At 51.0% G+C, this 17,693-nt stretch overlaps 1 protein-coding gene across 5 annotated transcripts in view; it reads left to right on the forward strand.

Moving 5' to 3' along the window:
• Positions 1-775: 775 nt before the first annotated feature.
• The window catches only part of MFHAS1 (multifunctional ROCO family signaling regulator 1), a 35,422-nt gene continuing 18,504 nt past the window's right edge, over positions 776-17,693 (forward strand). For 4 of the 5 annotated variants that reach the window (XM_052776892.1, XM_052776883.1, XM_052776903.1 and 1 more), the window contains exon 1: positions 777-4,106. In XM_052776892.1, the coding sequence (XP_052632852.1) occupies positions 923-4,106 (3,184 nt within the window). In that variant the 5' untranslated portion in view covers positions 777-922. Of the gene's footprint in view, positions 4,107-17,693 lie in introns of all 5 variants that reach the window. The other variant, XM_052776873.1, reaches the window with a different exon arrangement.

A 17,693-nucleotide genomic window follows, 5' to 3' on the forward strand; every position in this document is an offset into this window, starting at 1 on the left:
CCCCTGTAGCAGTGGTAGAAATTTCCAGGCATACTTCTGTGAGCCCTGGGAGCAAAGGTTGGCTGAGGATCCTGAAGAAGGCAGTGTTTAGGATCTGGCCCGATGTGCGCAGCAAAGGAAACAAAGCGCGGCAGGAAGGTGGCAGAGTTGCTCCGACTAACCAGAGGTTCACGGGCTTTCGTACCCTCCAACACGGAAACGCACTTATTTAACGGGAAGGAAGGTTAATCTCGGTTCCTTGCAGGGCTGGATGAAAACCCAGCCTTTGCCTGGTGCAGAAATGACGCGGGGATGGGCAAGGCGAGAGCTTTTGCTGTTACTCCACGGGGTGAGCAGTGCTCTGTGAGCCCAGCGGCTCCCAGACCTCGCAGCAAGCCCAGGGGCAGGGTGAGACCCCGGGGCGGCGGGCGGCTGCTGTCACACACCGCGGGCATCCGAAGGGCCGCGGGCAGGCGGCGGGGCCGCGCTCCCGGGCCGTGCCAGACGGTGCGAGGGGCAGGAGCCGCAGGCTGGGAGCCTCAGGCCGGAGACGGGGACCCTTCCTCCGCGGCGGGATCTGCCAGTGCCCGCCGGGCGGGGGTTTCCAGGCAGGCCGGGGCGGGGTGTCCCGGCGCCGGCTGTCCCCGCGGCGGGGGCCGGCCCTCCCCGGCGCGGGGGCGGTGCGGCGCTGGCGGGGCAGGCTGCCGCCGCGGGCGGCGCGGGGCGGGCCGTGCCCGCGTCCCGCCCCCGGCGGGGCGGCGGCGGCGGCTACGTGCGCGGGGCGGCGCGGGGCGGCTGGCAGTGCCGGCGCGGAGCCGCGGGGAGCCCCGAGCCCGCCGCGGCGGCGGCGCGCAGCGCGGCCGCGCCCATGGCGAGCAGCAGCGGCGGCGGCAGGTAGGGCGGCGGCAGGTAGGGCGGGGCGGGGGGCCCGCTCGCCCCGGCCATGGCGCAGACGGAGACCCCGAAGGCGGTGCGGCTGTGGCGCGACGCCGCCCTGCGCGCACGGAAGCTGCGGGGCGGCCCCGCCGAGCCCGAGCCCGAGCCGGACGCGGGGCCGCCGGGGGGGCCGCCGCCGCCGCCCCCCGCCGCTGCGCCTCGCCGCTCGCCCCCGGCGGCCGCCCTGGGGGAGCTGGAGGCGCTGAACCTGAGCGGGCGGGGGCTGGAAGAGCTGCCCGAGGAGGTGGGCGCCGCCCTGAGCGGTCTGCGGGTGCTCAGCCTGCGGCGCAACCGGCTGGGCCGCCTGCCCGCCGCCGCCCTGCGCCACCTGGGCCGCCTGGCCGAGCTCGACCTCAGCCACAACCGGCTGCGGGCCCTGGGGGACGGCGGGGCGCTGGCGGGGCTGCGGGGCCTGCGCAAGCTCAGCCTCAGCCACAACGAGCTGGGCGCCGAGGACCCGGGCCTGCCCCCCCGCCTCGCCGAGCTGGGCCGCCTCGAGGAGCTCGACCTCAGCTTCAACCGGCTGCGCCGCCTGCCCGAGGGCCTGGGCCGCCTGCGGCACCTCCGCGCCCTTGACGTCGACCACAACCTGCTGCCCTCCTTCCCCGCCCCGCTGCTGGAGCTGGCCGCCCTGGAGGAGCTCGACTGCTCCGGCAACCGCCACCTCGGGGCCCTGCCTGAGGGCATCGCCGCCCTCCACCGCCTGAAGATCCTCTGGCTGAGCGGCACCGGGCTGGCAGCCCTGCCGGAGGGCCTCTGCCAGCTGAGCGCCCTCGAGAGCCTCATGCTGGACGGCAACCGGCTCCAGGCCCTGCCCGCCGGCTTTGGCAGCCTGCAGCGGCTCAAGATGCTGAACCTCTCCTCCAATCTGCTGGGGGAGTTCCCCGCTGCCATCTTGGCGCTACCCAGTCTGGAGGAGCTCTACCTGAGCCGCAACCAGCTCACCCTGCTGCCCCCTCACCTCTGCCAGCTCCGCCAGCTCCGCACCCTCTGGCTGGACAACAACCGCATCCGCTACCTGCCGGACTCCATCGTGCTCCTCCACAGCCTGGAGGAGCTGGTCCTGCAAGGCAACCAGATTGCCATCCTGCCCGAGGGCTTCGGGCAGCTTTCCCGTGTCACCCTGTGGAAGATCAAGGACAACCCCCTCATCCAGCCCCCCTATGAGGTGTGCATGAAAGGCATCCCCTACATCGCAGCCTACCAGCAGGAGCTGGCCCACTCCCAGCCTGCCCTCAAACCCCGCCTCAAGCTGGTCCTGATGGGCCTAAAGGATGCGGGAAAGACCCTGCTGAGACGATGCCTCATGGAGGAGGATGGGCAGAGGGAGGACGTGGGAGGTCTGGAGGCAGGGAGCACCCAGCCCAGAGGGTGCCCTGGGCAGCAGCAGGACGGTGGGAGAGTGCCGGCTGGGTGTTGCCCCTTCCCAGAGCCTCAGGACGCTTCCTCAGCGCGAGTACCTGCCATGCAGCAGCTGGAACATCTCCCCGTTGAGCGGCAGGACATCCGTTCTCACATGCCCTCCCACCGAGTGAAAGGGGAAACACCGTGCCCTGCACCGTCGCTGCCACCGAATGCCCCCCAAGTACCGTCAGGACTGGGACTGTCAGGAGGCAGCAAGGGCATTGAGGTGATGGACTGGACAGCGGATGCAGAGAGGGGCCTGACATTCATTGTGTATGAGCTGGCGGGGGACCCGAGCTATGATGTTATACAGTCTTTCTTCCTCTCTCCCGGAGCGCTGTACGTGCTGGTGGTGAATTTGAGTGCCTATGTCCCTCAGCGCTTCTACCCCTCTGTGGGCTATTTCTTGCACTGGCTTGGTTCCAAGGTGCCCCACGCAGTGGTGTGCATGGTGGGAACCCATGCTGACCTCTGTGCGGAGCGGGAGTTGGAAGAGAAGTGCCTGGACATCCATCACCAGATCGCTCAGCAGGAGAAGAGGGATGCCGAGGGACTCCAGAGCTTGGTCCAGCAGGTGGATGAGGCTCTGGGGCAGGACTTCGACCTGCGCTGCTCCAGCCCGCATGCTGCCTTTTATGGGGTCTCGGACAAGAACTTGCGGCGAAAGAAAGCCCAGTTTCAGTACCTTCTCAACCACCGCCCACAGATCCTGTCTCCAGTGCTGCCTTTCAGCTGCCGGGACCATTGCCAGGTGCGTCGCCTGCGGGACAAGCTGCTCTCGGTGGCTGAGCACCGGGATATCTTCCCGAACCTGCACCGGGTGTTGCCCAAATCCTGGCAAGTGCTGGAGGAGCTGCACTTCCAACCGCAAGCTCAGCAGCTGTGGCTTAGCTGGTGGGACTCTGCCCGGTTGGGCTTGCAGGCGGGCCTGACGGAGGATCGGCTCCAGAGCGCCCTGTCCTACCTGCATGAGAGTGGGAAGCTGCTCTACTTCGAGGAGCACCTCACCTTGCGGGAGTATGTGTTCCACAACCTGCCGCGGCTCATTGACATCCTCAATGTCTTCTGCCAGCGGGATGCCACTGTGCTGCTCCAAAAACTGCTCAGCGACACCCACATTGACGAACTGAGGGCCACTCAGCTCCACCATTACGTGGAGGGCTTCTTGCTGCACGGCCTCCTCCCTGCCCACGTTATCCGTCTCCTTCTTAAGCCCCATGTCCAGAGCCGGGAGGATCTGCAGCTCATCCTGGAGCTGCTGGAGAAGATGGGGCTCTGTTACTGTGTCAACAAACCCAAATGCAAGCCCCTAAATGGGGCAGCCGCTTGGTACAAGTTCCCCTGCTACGTAAAAAATGAGGTGCCCCATGCAGAGGCGTGGATCAACGGCGCCAATCTGAGCGGACAGTCCTTCGTGGTCGAGCAGCTGCAGATTGAATATAGCTTTCCATTCATTTTCCCACCCGGCTTGTTTGCACGCTACAGCGTCCAGATTAACAGCCACGTGGTTCAGCGGTCAGATGGCAAATACCAGATCTATGCCTACCGGGGAAAGGTGCCCGTGGTGGTGAGTTACCGGCCTGCCAGGGGACCTCTGCAGCCAGATACTCTGTCTATTGCTAGTCATGCGTCCCTACCAAATATCTGGACAGCTTGGCAAGCTATTACCCCTTTAGTGGAAGAACTGAATGTCCTGCTCCAGGAATGGCCGGGCCTGTACTACACTGTGCACGTCCTCTGTTCAAAGTGCCTTAAAAGAGGGTCACCCAACCCACACACTTTTCCAGGTAAGGCATAGCCGAGCTTGCCTTTCATGTCTTCTGGAGCTTTACCCCTTCTAGGAGGGAGTTTTATGGTGTTAGTCTTAGCTCTGTCTTTTTTTTTTTCTGTCTTTTTTTTTTTTTTTTCCTTCTTTTTTCTCCTCTGCTCTAACTCCCTTCCCTGGTGACTTGAGTCATGAGAGAAAATATTAGGGTAGCTCCAAGGAGACAGGCTTAAAATAACCCTATTCTGAGATGAGGCGGGTGTTGCATCCCCTTTGTCTGTGCCTTTTCTCTCTGCTTTTTGGGTTTTGGCCCCGAGCGTTGCTTGTGCCATTGTTGAAAAGGCCCTGACCTGTCCTTCTCCTTGTTTTGATTCATTTGAATGGCACTGCAGTTTTTTTCCTAATTCCCTTCACCCTGCAGCTCCCCCTTCCTTGGGGCTATTTGTAAACGCAGATAGGACTGAAAGACTGCAGGTGTCTCATCCTCCCCCCCTTCCACCTCCCACCCCCCAAAACCTGGCCTGTGCTGCAGCCTCTCTGAATGCAGGAAAGCTCCTGCTGGTAGACAATGGGTGTGTTGGTCTCCGTAGCCCTGTATAAAAAGCTCTTTCTCGTATGGGAGCCCTGTCTCTAGCAGGAAGAATTCCTCCCTGAACAGAGAGGGATACTCCATCTTCTTTGTTTAAGTGTCTTACCTAGAAGTGATTCCCAGACTGCTATTCTTGGAGCTATTCTTGAGAGCAATTATTTTCTTTCCTCGCTCACCCTTCATCTAATGAAAAAAGCATAATCTCTCTTCTCTGGAATATGACTAGTTGTGGTGCTTTGTAAAGCTGTCACTTCTAAAGTCGTGGGTTTATAGGTGGTGGTTTCCAGCAGCATCTGTTTTACTTTGTATGTATGCAGGTACTGCCTCCTAACCTGTGCCCTCCCTCCTCTGCTGGGTTTGCTCTAGAGCTTGCGGGGGCCATGGGAAAGGTGCTTTGGTGTGTAAATCTGTATGAAATCAAAATGCACTCTGAACTGTAAGCTGTGCTCTAGAAATATGCTTTTTTTTACACACGCACACCCATGTTGGAAGTTTGTTGGAGCATTCTTTATTTACAAGTAGCCTGAAATTGTGGGGGAACTGGAGTATGATTAGAGTTAAAGCAAGCAGTGGTACTCAGTTAGTCCATAGGCAAATGTGAATAATAAGGTGTGTTTTGGGGGGGTTGTGTTGTTTTTTTTGTTTTTTTCCTTTTCTTTTTTTTTTCTCTGGACCTTGAAAATAAGGAGATGCTGTTTGCTCCTCAGCCAGCGTCCTGGCTCCGTCGATTGCATCTCCCTCTAACTGTGCTAGCTTATGTAAGAGCCGTTGGGCTGGGGGGGGTGACCCCATGCTGTGTGAGTTGCTGAGTGGTATCCGCATGCTGGGTCTTGCTGCTGACGTGGTGCTTGGGGCAATGTGATCTGCTTTCCAAAAAAACCCCGAAGACTAAAAAAACCACAGAACCACCCCCCCAAAAAACCCAAACCAAAACAAAAAAACCCCAAGCCAAAGCCAACCAGCCACCCAAAAAAAACCCCACCAAAATCAGCCAAGACAGCAAACTGTATGTGCAGGCGTGATGGATGGCTATTGAAGGTTTAGCTTGTGAATAATTCAGAACTGCAGTCACATACCTTTTTTTTTTCTTTCTTTTTTTTTTTTTTTGTGTGTGAAAGTTTTGTGGCTGATCATTTTTTTTTTCCCCGGTGAGTAGGTGATGCTTTAAAAGTGAAATGTGAAGAGCTGGACTGTCTGCAGATGATTGGCATCTTTGCTGACCAGTGACAGTCAGAGCAGGACTGGAAGCATAAGGGGGGCATTGAAATCGAAGGGCATTTTCCTTTGGATTTTGCTGTGCCATATGTTTCCTTAGAGGTAGGAAAGGAATTCTCTCACCTGGGAGCCAGGGTAGGTGTGCTGGCAAGGGCTGGTGCAACTAAGCAGTGCATTGTTGGGCATGGGAGGAGCAGTGGTTCATGTGCCAGGCCTCCGAACACCACCTGGGTGATGCTGCCTGTGGAAGGAGGGTTGCAGCGTTTCTGAAGCTTTCCAAGGGAGAAGCCGGGCCTCGGTGCCAGGGGCACAGGACTTAGCATCCCAAGTGGCCCTGCCTTGGAGCAGGGGGTCACTGTCTTAACATGAATACTGTGCGAGTCTAGCTGGGGGAAGAGCACGTTGAGAAGACAAATGTATTTCAACGGCAGGGCTGATCTGTGGAAGCGCTGAAGAGTGGTTAAAGGCTGCAATTAATCAAGAAACCTGCTTGTCGTCTTGGATGATGCTTAAATCTAGCCCAGCTATGACCTGGATTGTATGAAAAATGTGAACCGTCATTTGGCTTGGCGAGGCCTATCTGTCTGCATTTAATCTAAAATGCTCTTTGCTGTGTATCTGCTGTATGAGTAAATGACTGTTTAGGAGCCCCTAAATGGCAATCATGAAGCTGAAGACTTTTTTCCTCCTGATTTTGTTGATCAGAAGGTGTGCATGTTTAAAGTCGTGCTGCCAAGCTTGCTCTTGTGCAGGTGAATCATGGTTGGTGTCATTTTTAACAGGGTGTAGGAAAGAGATGGGTCTAATGTTACAAAAATGTGTAGCGAGGGAGGTGTCTGTTTCTTTCCAAGCTCTTCCAGCGGAAATCCATGGCAATTGCAATGCTGCTAATTCTTAAATAGGGCTGTGGTCTTTTTAGGACTGCACTGAAGAACTGCTTTGCAGCCTGTTGACCTTAATAAGGGAAATATTTCTGTGGAGACACTGCCAAATTTGTGCTCAAAAATGGAAGTGCAGTCTGGCTGTGTGTTTGGTTGTGCAATATTTGTCGTCATTCATGAAACCAATGGTGCATTCTTTGGTTATCCAAAATTTTCATTGGAATCCCCTTTAAAGAGGGGACTTGGTTGCTCGAGTTGAGGATTAATCCTTGCTTTTCCTCTCCTTCCCTTCCCTCTCGGTCCTGCATGCGCACATGCTATAACTTCCATTGAAAATACACACAGAAGTTCTCTAAGAACAAGCTAGTGTGCATAGAAATGGTTGATAAGAGTTGAGATTCTGGATTCAGTCTTTTGAGGGTTTATTGCAAACAAACAGTGAATAAAAGTGATATAAAAATTATATATAAAACCCTTGATAGGGTCCTTTTAAGGAAGTTTTCATGTTTGAAACAGTTTTGTAGCTGGGTGAAATAGTAACCGAATTGGCATCTGAACTGGAATCTCAATGTGCTTTGAGGCTGCAGTCATCTGCTTGGCTGATAAGTGGTGTGTTGAATTGTTTTTTTTTTTTTCTTTTACATTTGCACTATATATAATAAAAGTATCCCTGCCAGGCTAAGAAAGGCATATCCCTGCTTGCAGTGACCAACAAGAATAGTTCAGCACTCCAAGACGATGAGACCTAAATTGGGTTGTTGCGGGCATTGTGAAATGCTGTGATTTTGTATGTGATGTTCTTTTAGTCCCTGGACTTAAGGGCTTTTATGTTGTTCATGTCCCATAAGCTATTAAGTGACTTGGGATTGGGGGGGATGGAGGTGGTTTGCCATCTGTCTGATAGTAGATGTGTGCTATGTTGGGACAAATGTGACTGGATTTTCCAAGCTTGCCTTCATGTCCACCTGCTAACTGCTCTGCTGCTGTCTCTTCTTGCCCTGCGCTAGGCTGGGTCCAGGCCACCACAGGCCCTTCCAGACTGTGGTGTGTACAAGGTGTCCTGATGTCTGATGTGGATCCTTTTGGCGTTTGAGGTGGGGGGGATTGCATTTGACCGGTGGTTTTCCTTTTTTCCTGCCTGTGATGTTACATGTATGAATGTAGACACAGGAAAGCCAGAGCCTTTGTCCGTTGTGGAAAATGGGCAAAATGCTGTCACAAGCAAGACAAGATGATCTGGGTTTCCACAGATTAAAAATGTGACAACAGACAGAAAGCCACAGGCAAAGGTACCGTGTGCGAGCCTAGCAGCCCTTCTCCAAAAGGATGCTGCAAAGTTATTGGGGAGTTTTGAGAGATGCCCGAGGACTGGCAAGAGGTCTTCTGTGGAGAGGAAGTGCACATCTCCCGCCTGCCTTGCTGCCCCCTTCCTAAGGTATCAGAATAGGGAGGAGATCACGAGCCTCTACTCCACTCGTCTCCCAGACACATCAAAGGTGAGCAGAAGCAAGGATTACATGCCAGTCGCCTTCAGGGGTGCAGATGGAGGTATCGTAGTGTAGTTCCCCTGTGACACTCTGTGTCATGGCCAGAGCAGGGCTAATTCTAGGCCACGTTATTCATGTGATTCAAAGTGAACCATGCTCACCATCCCTGCGTTGGAGTCAAAAGCAAGCATGAACTCCCTTGGTGGCTGGGATGGAGTCAGGAGATGGAGAGGTGGAAGATCCCACGATGTGTCATGCTGTCAAGTTCTGTGCAAGCTGAGGAGGGAGCAGGTGGGACTGGTTTTGTCAGAAGGGCTCAGAAGTTGCTCCAAAATCTGAGCTGCCTCTCAGTGAAAGGCTGATGTCAGGTATCTAATTGTCCTTTGTAATTAAATCGTAAGCAGCTGGGGTTTTTTCACAGACAATTGCAGTAGAGCAACACCTGCTTGTTACAAAACCTGATGCTAGCATTTGACAGCCTTTTATTTTCCCCATTTGAGGGTGGAGTCTTTTTTGCCTAACTTTCAAAGTAGAGGCTGCAGCTGTTTTGGTGCTGTTGTCACGCTCTCCTGAAGGTTGTGGCTTCAGCAGAGTACTGTGGCGTAATCAGAGACAGTAGGGCAAGACTTGAGCACAGTGGGAGCACTGGACGTGCATGATCTGGGTGGCAGAAGAAAGCTGAACGAGGCCCTGTGATTCAGGAGGAGAAGAGAACAGAGCAGTTGCTGAACTTCGGGAAGCTCTAGCACTGACAAGAGCTGATTTCTGTGCTGCTGAAGTGACAACCCTGAGTGGTGTGACTTGCTGTACATAATAGTGTAGAAACACAGTCTATTTACCACCAGGGATTTTTAGAGATTTCCTTCATGTTAAGGTGTGTGTTGCATGGTGAGCGTCTGAGGTTCTCTTGCTTGGTGGCTGTGGTAGGGCATCCTCGAATTTAAACAACACATTTGGGAAAGAGACAACAAATGTTTCGTGATCTTGGAGGAGGCAGAGAAATTGCCAGAGGAAGAGTGTGGTGTGCAGCGTAGACAGCTACTGTGGGACTGTGCCTGGTGGGGTGTAGGTGTGGGAACCAGTCCTTGGGGAGAACTGGAGTAGCCAGTGCAGAGCTGGGCTTGTGCCTGACAGTCTGGCTTGGGATGACACAGGAACGGGAGGAACAAACTCAACTGTGGATGCCAGAAGAGAGGCTGAGGCTTTGAATTGCCTTCTTAGAGCTGTCCTGCTGCCTGCAGTGTCTGGTTACCTTGCATTGTGTGCATTGCTTTCTGTGTGTTTGGGGGCTTTTTTTTAAGGCTTCTAATATGGAACTTGCTAAAATTACTTGAAATTAGGAAGGCAACGTGCATATTTAACACTGTTTGAAGGAATCCTCTTCCTTATGCAAAAAGTTCCTATGCATTTCTGCTAAAGGAAAGGATTCCTAGTATGTCAGCTTGGTACCAGAAAACTTCTGGTTTGTTCCTTAACAGCTTGTCTTGCCCTGCCCCATTCCCCATGGGAGTCATCTCTGGGCTTTGGGCCTCTGGACTTTGAACTGCCATCACCGAACCAGGAAAACACTGGATTTGGTTGAGTGGATCTTTTTGGTTAGGTTAGTGAAGCAAAGCAGAGTTCTTGGCCTTTAATGCATTACTTTTTTTTGGTTTGTGTGTTTTATTTTTACAGTCACTGAAATTTGTCTTTGCAGGAAATGACCTATAAGAGAGATGCTCAGTACCAAGTGATTCTTTGTTTCATTGAATGAGAACTATTTAAAAGCTACTGACTGTGGGGGTGAGATAAAATATTAATGTAGGTTTTCCCCTCTCCAGAGTCAATTGATTCCATGAGGACTGATTTGTGCTGTGCTTCAGCACACTGTGGACAAAGATGTCATGAAATGTGCTTTGCTTCCTGCTGTGTGCATGCACTTCTGGTGGTGTGATGCCTCTTTCTAAAAACTCCTAAGTGTGAAAACTTTTCCCATGTAAGTTGGGTTGAGATGTATCATGTGCATGATCCACATGCAGATATATTGCAAGGTGCTACTCCTTTTGCATCCCAGGAGAAGATGGTGGGAAATCATCAACAGTTGCTGAATCTTTGTTGCCTTTTAGTGATGCTGTGAACACGTTATTTGACATTGGGGTAGAGCTCTGAAAAAAAAGTATCAGTTTAAAAGCAAAATATGAGTGCATCTGGTAGGTAATTCTCCTGTATGCTGTGGTGTCTTGTTGCATTTGCAGTATTAAGCAGGTAACTGTGGTAGCCTAGCATGCTTTCCAATGAATGATTTGCTAATAATAGTGCAGGCTAGTTGTTTGGCTCTTGAAAACAGTTTGCCAGGGGAGAAGGGAGAAAATGTATTGAATGAAAAGTTCTGTGTTGGATTTGAATTCTTGGAAGTCATCAGAGTACAATTTTTTTTCGTCCCTCCCCCCCTGCACCATCCTGAGTAGAGGAAGAATAACCTATGCAAATGAGTAAAGAAAATGGGTCTGGGGGGTGAATGCAAGATGACCAGTTACTTCCTTTTATCTCTCTCTCCTTGCTTGTGGTACTTGCGCTTGGTATACAGATGTGGACAACTGTGAGAGTAAGCAGGCTGGCTGGTGCCAGTTAAGGTCACCTATTCTCAGGTGAGCTTGTGGGATGCCAATTTAAGGATGTGCTATTTAAGGGAGCACCTTGTAGGGACAAGAAGTGGGGAGGGAGTCCTTAAAGTAAGTCAGTTACAACAATCAAACTCCTGCTGCTGCAAACAACATGTGTTGGTGCTTTTGGCTAGCTAAGAACATATCTGGGTCTGAGAAAGTGGTGCAGCTGGGTTGGAGGAGTCTCAGCCTGCTTCCTTGGTCTGCTATACAGCTATCTCCTTGACTACAGCAGGAGAGCTGATGGGATTCTGGTGACCACAGTGTCAGGTGCCTCATACAGAAGATGAGGAGGCCTTGGCATTTTTAGAAGCTGTTGAGTGGATGAAGTTTTCAACCTGTAATGGGAAGATCACCTGTGTGAATGTGGCCTTCTCTCCCAGCTGCTCAGCTGGAACAATTTGCTCTCTAGCAATTTCTTTGTTGGGAACCAGATGTAAAAACTGGGGTTGGGGGGTTCAAGACCTATGAAACAACTGACTGGTTGGCTTTGGGAGAAATTTCATTTGGGGTGTTCAGCTGGACCATCTTTGAGGGCTTACGGTTCTGCCCCAGCAGGCTGCTGGAGGCTGAAGTCATATTGTACTTGTGGTATTTTCGTGGCTAAAGCTTGGTCCTGAATGCGCTGATTGGGTTGCCAGCTTGGTCAGTGGCAGTGTGGTTTAGGACTGATGCAGGCTCCGTGGTTAGAGGTGACTTGCTTGTGGCCAGTGGATGGAGGCTGTGTTCAGACTGAACTGTGACTGCTGGAGTGCCTGCCTGCTTGAGTTGGTTGTGGTTTAAAGCAAAACCTTAATTTCAGATCTGGTTTTTTTTTTCAGTGGTCATTCTCAGGACCTCAGTGCTTCTCCAAAAGGTGTACTGAGGTACACCTACTCTACTGGTTTTAGCTGTGGCTAGGTTGGACTCCTGGGGGTGGGTGTGAAACTGGGCTAGGACCTACAGACTTTACAAGGTAACATTAATTTTGAGTTGACAGTTCAGCATGGCAAGCTCTGCATGAACCACGAGACAGCTTTCAGGTGAGTTAGGCACTTTTGTGGGGAAGTCCATTAGACTTAGAGCTTTGTGAGGATCAGGCTAAACTGAACTATGGAGGCAAGTAACCTTCAGAGCAAAACAAAGCTGCATCTCAAATCCTGTTCAGACCTGCCTGGTTGTGCCACATGCTGACTCAGAGGTGATGCTTGAATACTCTAGGAAGGAGCTGTATTGTTGTTGATCTAGGTTACACTGAATTGTGCTGATGAGATGACGGGAGACTTCTGCTGGGCTTTTGTTGGCGGGGTTTCACAAGCTTGGCTTAAGTGATCTCTGTAAGGCCCTTTGTGAAAGCGATACCAGGATATCTTCCCCTTTACCCAGTTTTAGGGTGATGCTTGCCAAGCATCCAGTTTAGATAAGCATTTTTATTTGTGTTACATGAGAGGGAACCTGGATATCCTAGACGATTCTGGGAGAGGTCCCTTCTCCTTCAGCTGGTGCCTATTGCTTTCTGTAGAGTTTTCAGGCTCTCCCTGTTATGGTTTAACAGGAAGGAGACAAAGGTACAACAATGGTAGGACAGGGATTTGTGGACCTCATGCTGTGATTGATGATAAAATTAATATTGTAGGTTTTTTTCCCAACAGAATGCAAGATCGTGGCACCCTGTGCTCGAGACGCGTCTCTTGAATGATCTCCAATTTCTGTGTGGTGAATTCTTTTTAGAGCATCTTTTTTTGCATTTTTAGCAGGTGTTTTCCTCTCCAGCAATACAGAGTGAGCAGTGGCATGTGATAAGGGACAGATCCTGCCCTGTAGAAGGGTAGGGTTGTTGATGAGCTTCTAAAAAATAAATTGGCCATGGTTTCCACAGCACCAAAATCTGCAGGGTTTGGCTTGAGACAGAGGTGCTTGACCTGATTTGCATCCCATGTATCTAGCTGCTGTTTCTGCCACGTAAAACAACACAGTGGAAAAATATTGAAGGTGGACACAGTGACTGGGTCTTGCTTGACTTTGAGACATGTGCAATGCATTTGGTGCTTTTGCATCTATGAAAGGCTGGCAACAGGGGACTGCTGGAGCAGCTGATTTGTCCCAAACCTACCGCAAAACAAGTATCCTTACAGCTAGTATGGCCCCTTGCTACATGGTCAACAAGGGGAGAGTGACCTTCCTGCAGCAGAAGAAACATGCATCTCTGTTGTGTGGCCTCTGAAACATTGTGGTGGACGCAGCAGAACTGCAAAATTGTGCAGCAGCACAGACTGTGAGTGCTGCATGGTGCAGTAGCACCCAGCTGCATCTCTAGCTTCTGTTGTGGAGCTGTATTGCTGACTGTTTAATACCTTTCTTCACTCACTGTGGCCTCTTTCTTAGATGAAGCAGTCAGGTATGAACGACAAGCAATTTTTTTGTGAACAGATAATGTTAGAAAGCAAGGACTTAGCAATGCGCGGAGCTGAAACGCACGGGCACAGAATGTATGGTGTGGAGGATGGAGAGTCAGGGACCTCTGTCTGAGACTGGCTGCCTGACATCAGTCTTTTACTGTAAGTATTCCTATTGCCTGGGTCTGAACAGTTGCATTTTCATCACTCTCATTAAAATTCTCAGATAAACCACAATCAATCAAGAATGAAGGACCCAAAAATGGGATAATGGCTGGGGATAGTGTTCCACTCTGAAAAGCAGTCATCTCATATTGACCATCCTGATATTTGCATTTGTATCTTTCCACCCTTGCTCTGTATTTATACTGTGTAACTCACTAGTCTGTACACATGTTCTCCTCTACTACATTATGGGGAAAAATAGCATAACTGTCTGTCAAATTGCAAACCATTGCACTTTACAGGACTACATCCTCAACAGATAGTTGAGATGCCACTGTATTTATTGCAATGTGTGATAGGGAATGTTTCAAGGTATTTACGCCCAGTTCATTTGTTTTTTCCTCAAAAAGGGCTGAGCAGCTGGGGCCTTGTCTCTGTGGGAGCAAAGGGGACTCAGGGCAGCTAAAAAAATTAGATTTCCCCTTCCTTTTGTAATTCCTCATCCTCTTCTCTATCTGTGAAGTGGGGACTGGCTCACAGGAGTGATGACCTTATTTAGCAGGGGAAGTTAGTCATGATGGGACCCATAGGAGCTGGAGCAGAAGAGATGGTAAGGAGGCAGCTGAGCTGCTCAGCACACATTGGGAGATCTGTATGTGGAAGGCATCTTGCAAATTGCAGACTCACCCAGGAGTTGCCCAAGGGCACAGGGAATTGTAAATCCAGACAAACTGGTGTCAGACTGAGCTGCAGCTCTGTGGTGCCAAGCTTTCACTCTATGATGGGGAGCTGGTCCTGGGCGCAAACTGGTTTTAAAGAGCACAGTAGGTTAAGGGTACAACTGCTGGCTTGGCCTCCGCTGCCTTAATGTGGGCTCTGAGCCAGCCAGCCTCCGTCCCACCGTTACCCCTTCTGTGTGACTCCATCTTGCACCACCACATCACTGGGCAGCCCAACCAGGAGCAAGCAGCAAGAGCTGGGATGATCAATGCTGCCTTAAAGTAGTCCCCAAGTAGTCCTTTGGATGGGTGGCCTTTCCTGGGGAAGCCTCATCTGGGCTGTATCTTCAGGAAGCCAGCATGCTATGTCCAGAGAGGAGCAAGCAGGCAGACCTCTCTCCATGCTGCTGGGGCATCCCAGGCAGGGAGAGAGGCACAGACTTATCCTGTTGATAAGTCTGTGCTGCTGCAAGGATGGGAGGTTTTCTGTGTGTTTCCTCTCCTGGTCTGCGTGGTGCTTCTTACCCCCTTGCCATGTGCGGCTGTATTTTACAGGCAGAACTGCTGGATGGGGTCAAATGTGTTTGGTGGCAGGTTTCCAAACCAGGGAGTCAGCAGCAAGCACCAGGCCTACTTACATGCGTTGCGTAACCAGACGAGTTTTCAGCTCCCTGTGCGTTTCTCTAAATCTTCCTTTTGAACAGGCTCTTTCTTTGTCTGAGAGATTTTGATGCTCTTATTTCAGATAATGATGCATGCACTGGATATGGAAAATTCTCGTGTCCAAATGACTCTGGTTTATCAAAGCAGCTAAATTTAGGAAATCTATCAAAAAAGAGCTTCCCCCTCCTGTGATCTGACATAACGTTTCTTGGTCGCTGTTATTTTTACTACGGAACAGCTTAAATCTATTTTGGTTGGGCCGTAAGGGATGGCTACAGTGCGAAAGACGACATTTGTTCCTGTGAAGTAAGGCAGCCATGCTGCAGCTTCAGGGCTCTGAGGGCAGTCTGCTCACCCTGAGCTTGTGCCAGTGCTGCGTTGGGGCCCCCTGGCAGTCCTGCTCAGCCCTCTCAAGCCCTGTCCGCTTGGCCTCCCCACCTTGCTCTGGGGCTCAGAGCTCTGTTTAAAAAGGTAGCAATAAGCCTCTGACAGCAGTTAACTTTTTCAGCATCTTGGAGGTGTAGTAAGTGGCAGGGACTTTAACACCCCCAAACAGCACCCATCATCCAAATTCTAGGAGGATAGCGTAGGGAAGATGGTGTTTCACTGGCACCAAAGTAGGGAGACAACTGCGTGCGCAATGGGAGATTGTGTGGGAACCAGTATGCCTCTGGTTTCATAGGTCTTTAATACATGGGCTTCCTTTCACTATACCCTGTTAGGACCAGGACTGAGCCATCCCAGGCTTGAAAATGCACTGCTGGAATCATGCCCAACTGGAGCACCTTGAGCTCTTGGTGCCAGGAATATATAACTGAAGCTTTCAAACTTTTTTACTGGTTTTGTTTTGGGGGTTTTTGGTTTTTTTGAAAGCCAGCTCCTTTGTTAAAGGTGGCTCTGCGGAGCTTTGAGCTCCTATTTTCGTATAGCTGACTGCTCTGCTTCAGCTGCCTTCTGACTTGTTTCCGAACATCCCACGCCTGCTTTCACATTGAGATGGGAGTGAAGGCAGACAACTGGGACATTGGGAAGAGATGTCATTGCTTGCTGGCTGCAATATCCCAGAGATCTGCTGAGCAAGAATTTACTTCTTACTGGGTTTTTTTTAAGCTTCTGGTGGACAGTTGTGCAGAAACATTCAGTGGGTGAAAATGGAGGCAATGTGGAGCCTCACTCGGGAACTTTGGTCATCTCCAGGAACTTGTGCCCAGCTTCGTGACAGTGCTGGAGGGCTGCGTAGGGAATGAAGCTCCTGTGTGATTTGTCCTTGCTAACAGGTCCAGTCAGATCTGTGTACCTGAACCTGTACTGTCAGGGGTTTTGGGCAGGGAGTCTCACTCATGCTGGTGAAGGAGAAACCTGTGATCTAGCATTGGTGACATTTTCATGCCAGCTTTAGTAAGTGAGAAGTTTGTAATTTCTCAGAGGAGCGTGCCTGTGCCCAGAGGGAGCCCTACAGACTCTGAGGTGATGCTTACTGGATTTTGGCAAGATATTAACCGATGCTTGTGCGGGCAAATAATTCAGCTCAGCAAGTGGCTGCTGTGGTCAGTTTGGAGCCTTCCTAGGATAAGATGCTGAAATAAATGATCAAGAGTTGAGTCGTGTGTGTGTTTTTTCCCAAGCAATGTATTTGTGCTTCAAAGGCTCAGCCAAAGTAAAGACTTTTTTGGATGAAAGAAAAGTTTGGGAACCTTCCTTTGGGATCAGAAAAAAAGTACCTTTCTCTGTCTTCTTTTGTAACAGAACGCTACCACAAAGCTTTTGAAGCTGCCTATTATTTTTAACTTGTTCCTTGTCATTCTTTGAAATAAATCTTATCTTCTACAACAAAAGAAGGGCTAGCACGTTATGTACATACACACATGCACGTTTTTGAATGCCTGCAGTGAAGCTAAACACAATCTTAAGAAAATGTTGCCAAACAAGGCAAGACCATGTTCAAGTTAGTGATTCACATGGGGATCTGATAAAAAAAAAAAAAAGTAAAAAATACCCCCCCCCCCCAAACCATTGGGCTGAAGAGGGTGTGATGAGAGCAGATGCTTGATGGGCTGGTTTGGGGAGCACAGTAGGCTGGCTCTGAATCTGTGACTTGGATTAGCACAGCACTTTGCAGGTGCTAAAAATGTGCTTCCCATTAAAAGCCGGCAGCTGCAAGCATGGCTGGGTGTCTTTGGGCCAGGGGAAGCTGAGCAGCGTAGCTGTTCGCTTACTGAATGGCTGCTTCTGCCCCTGGACAGCAGGGTGGATGCTGGCAGCATGGACCTCGTAGGGAGGTTGAGCAGCTTGAGTGCAGTTCTTGCCTGGCCTCTAGTTCATTGCCAACATGGCATGTGGGAGCTGCCCGCAAAGTTGTGGCTCTGCTGGAGACAGCATTTTCGCCACTTGCTCTGTGCTGCTTTATCCCCAGTTGCATAATTCAGCATGATGTGGATAATCCAGTCATCATTACAGAAGGATTTAAAACTTCTTAATCAGTCATTTTTAATAAAGCTTTGCCTTGCTTGGAGGACTGCTCTCTTGGCTTGTGTGTTTAAGAAAAATGCAGGAGGCTGAGGGAGGTGGGAGGGAAGCAGATCATGGAGAAGGGACACGGTGCCTCTGGCTCCCAGCTGGCTGCTGGTGAAGTCCAGAGCTGTGGGACACATTTCCACTAGCACCAAGCCTGCAAAATCCTTATGTGTGCAAATAGAAGCAGCCACTAGGTCTGTGCTTTCTCTGAATTTTTGCCTCACAGAGCAAACTTTTGGTGGTGGCAGAGGGAAGGAAAGACTCTTTCTAGTCCAGTCTGGCTCGTGCTCCCCCTTTAAACTGTGTTATGTCCAAAATGCTGGTGGTCCTCCAGGGACTCCTGCATCTCGGAACAAATT

Source organism: Harpia harpyja, chromosome 2 (assembly GCF_026419915.1).
Source record: "Harpia harpyja isolate bHarHar1 chromosome 2, bHarHar1 primary haplotype, whole genome shotgun sequence".
Classification (NCBI taxonomy): Eukaryota; Metazoa; Chordata; class Aves; order Accipitriformes; family Accipitridae; genus Harpia; species Harpia harpyja.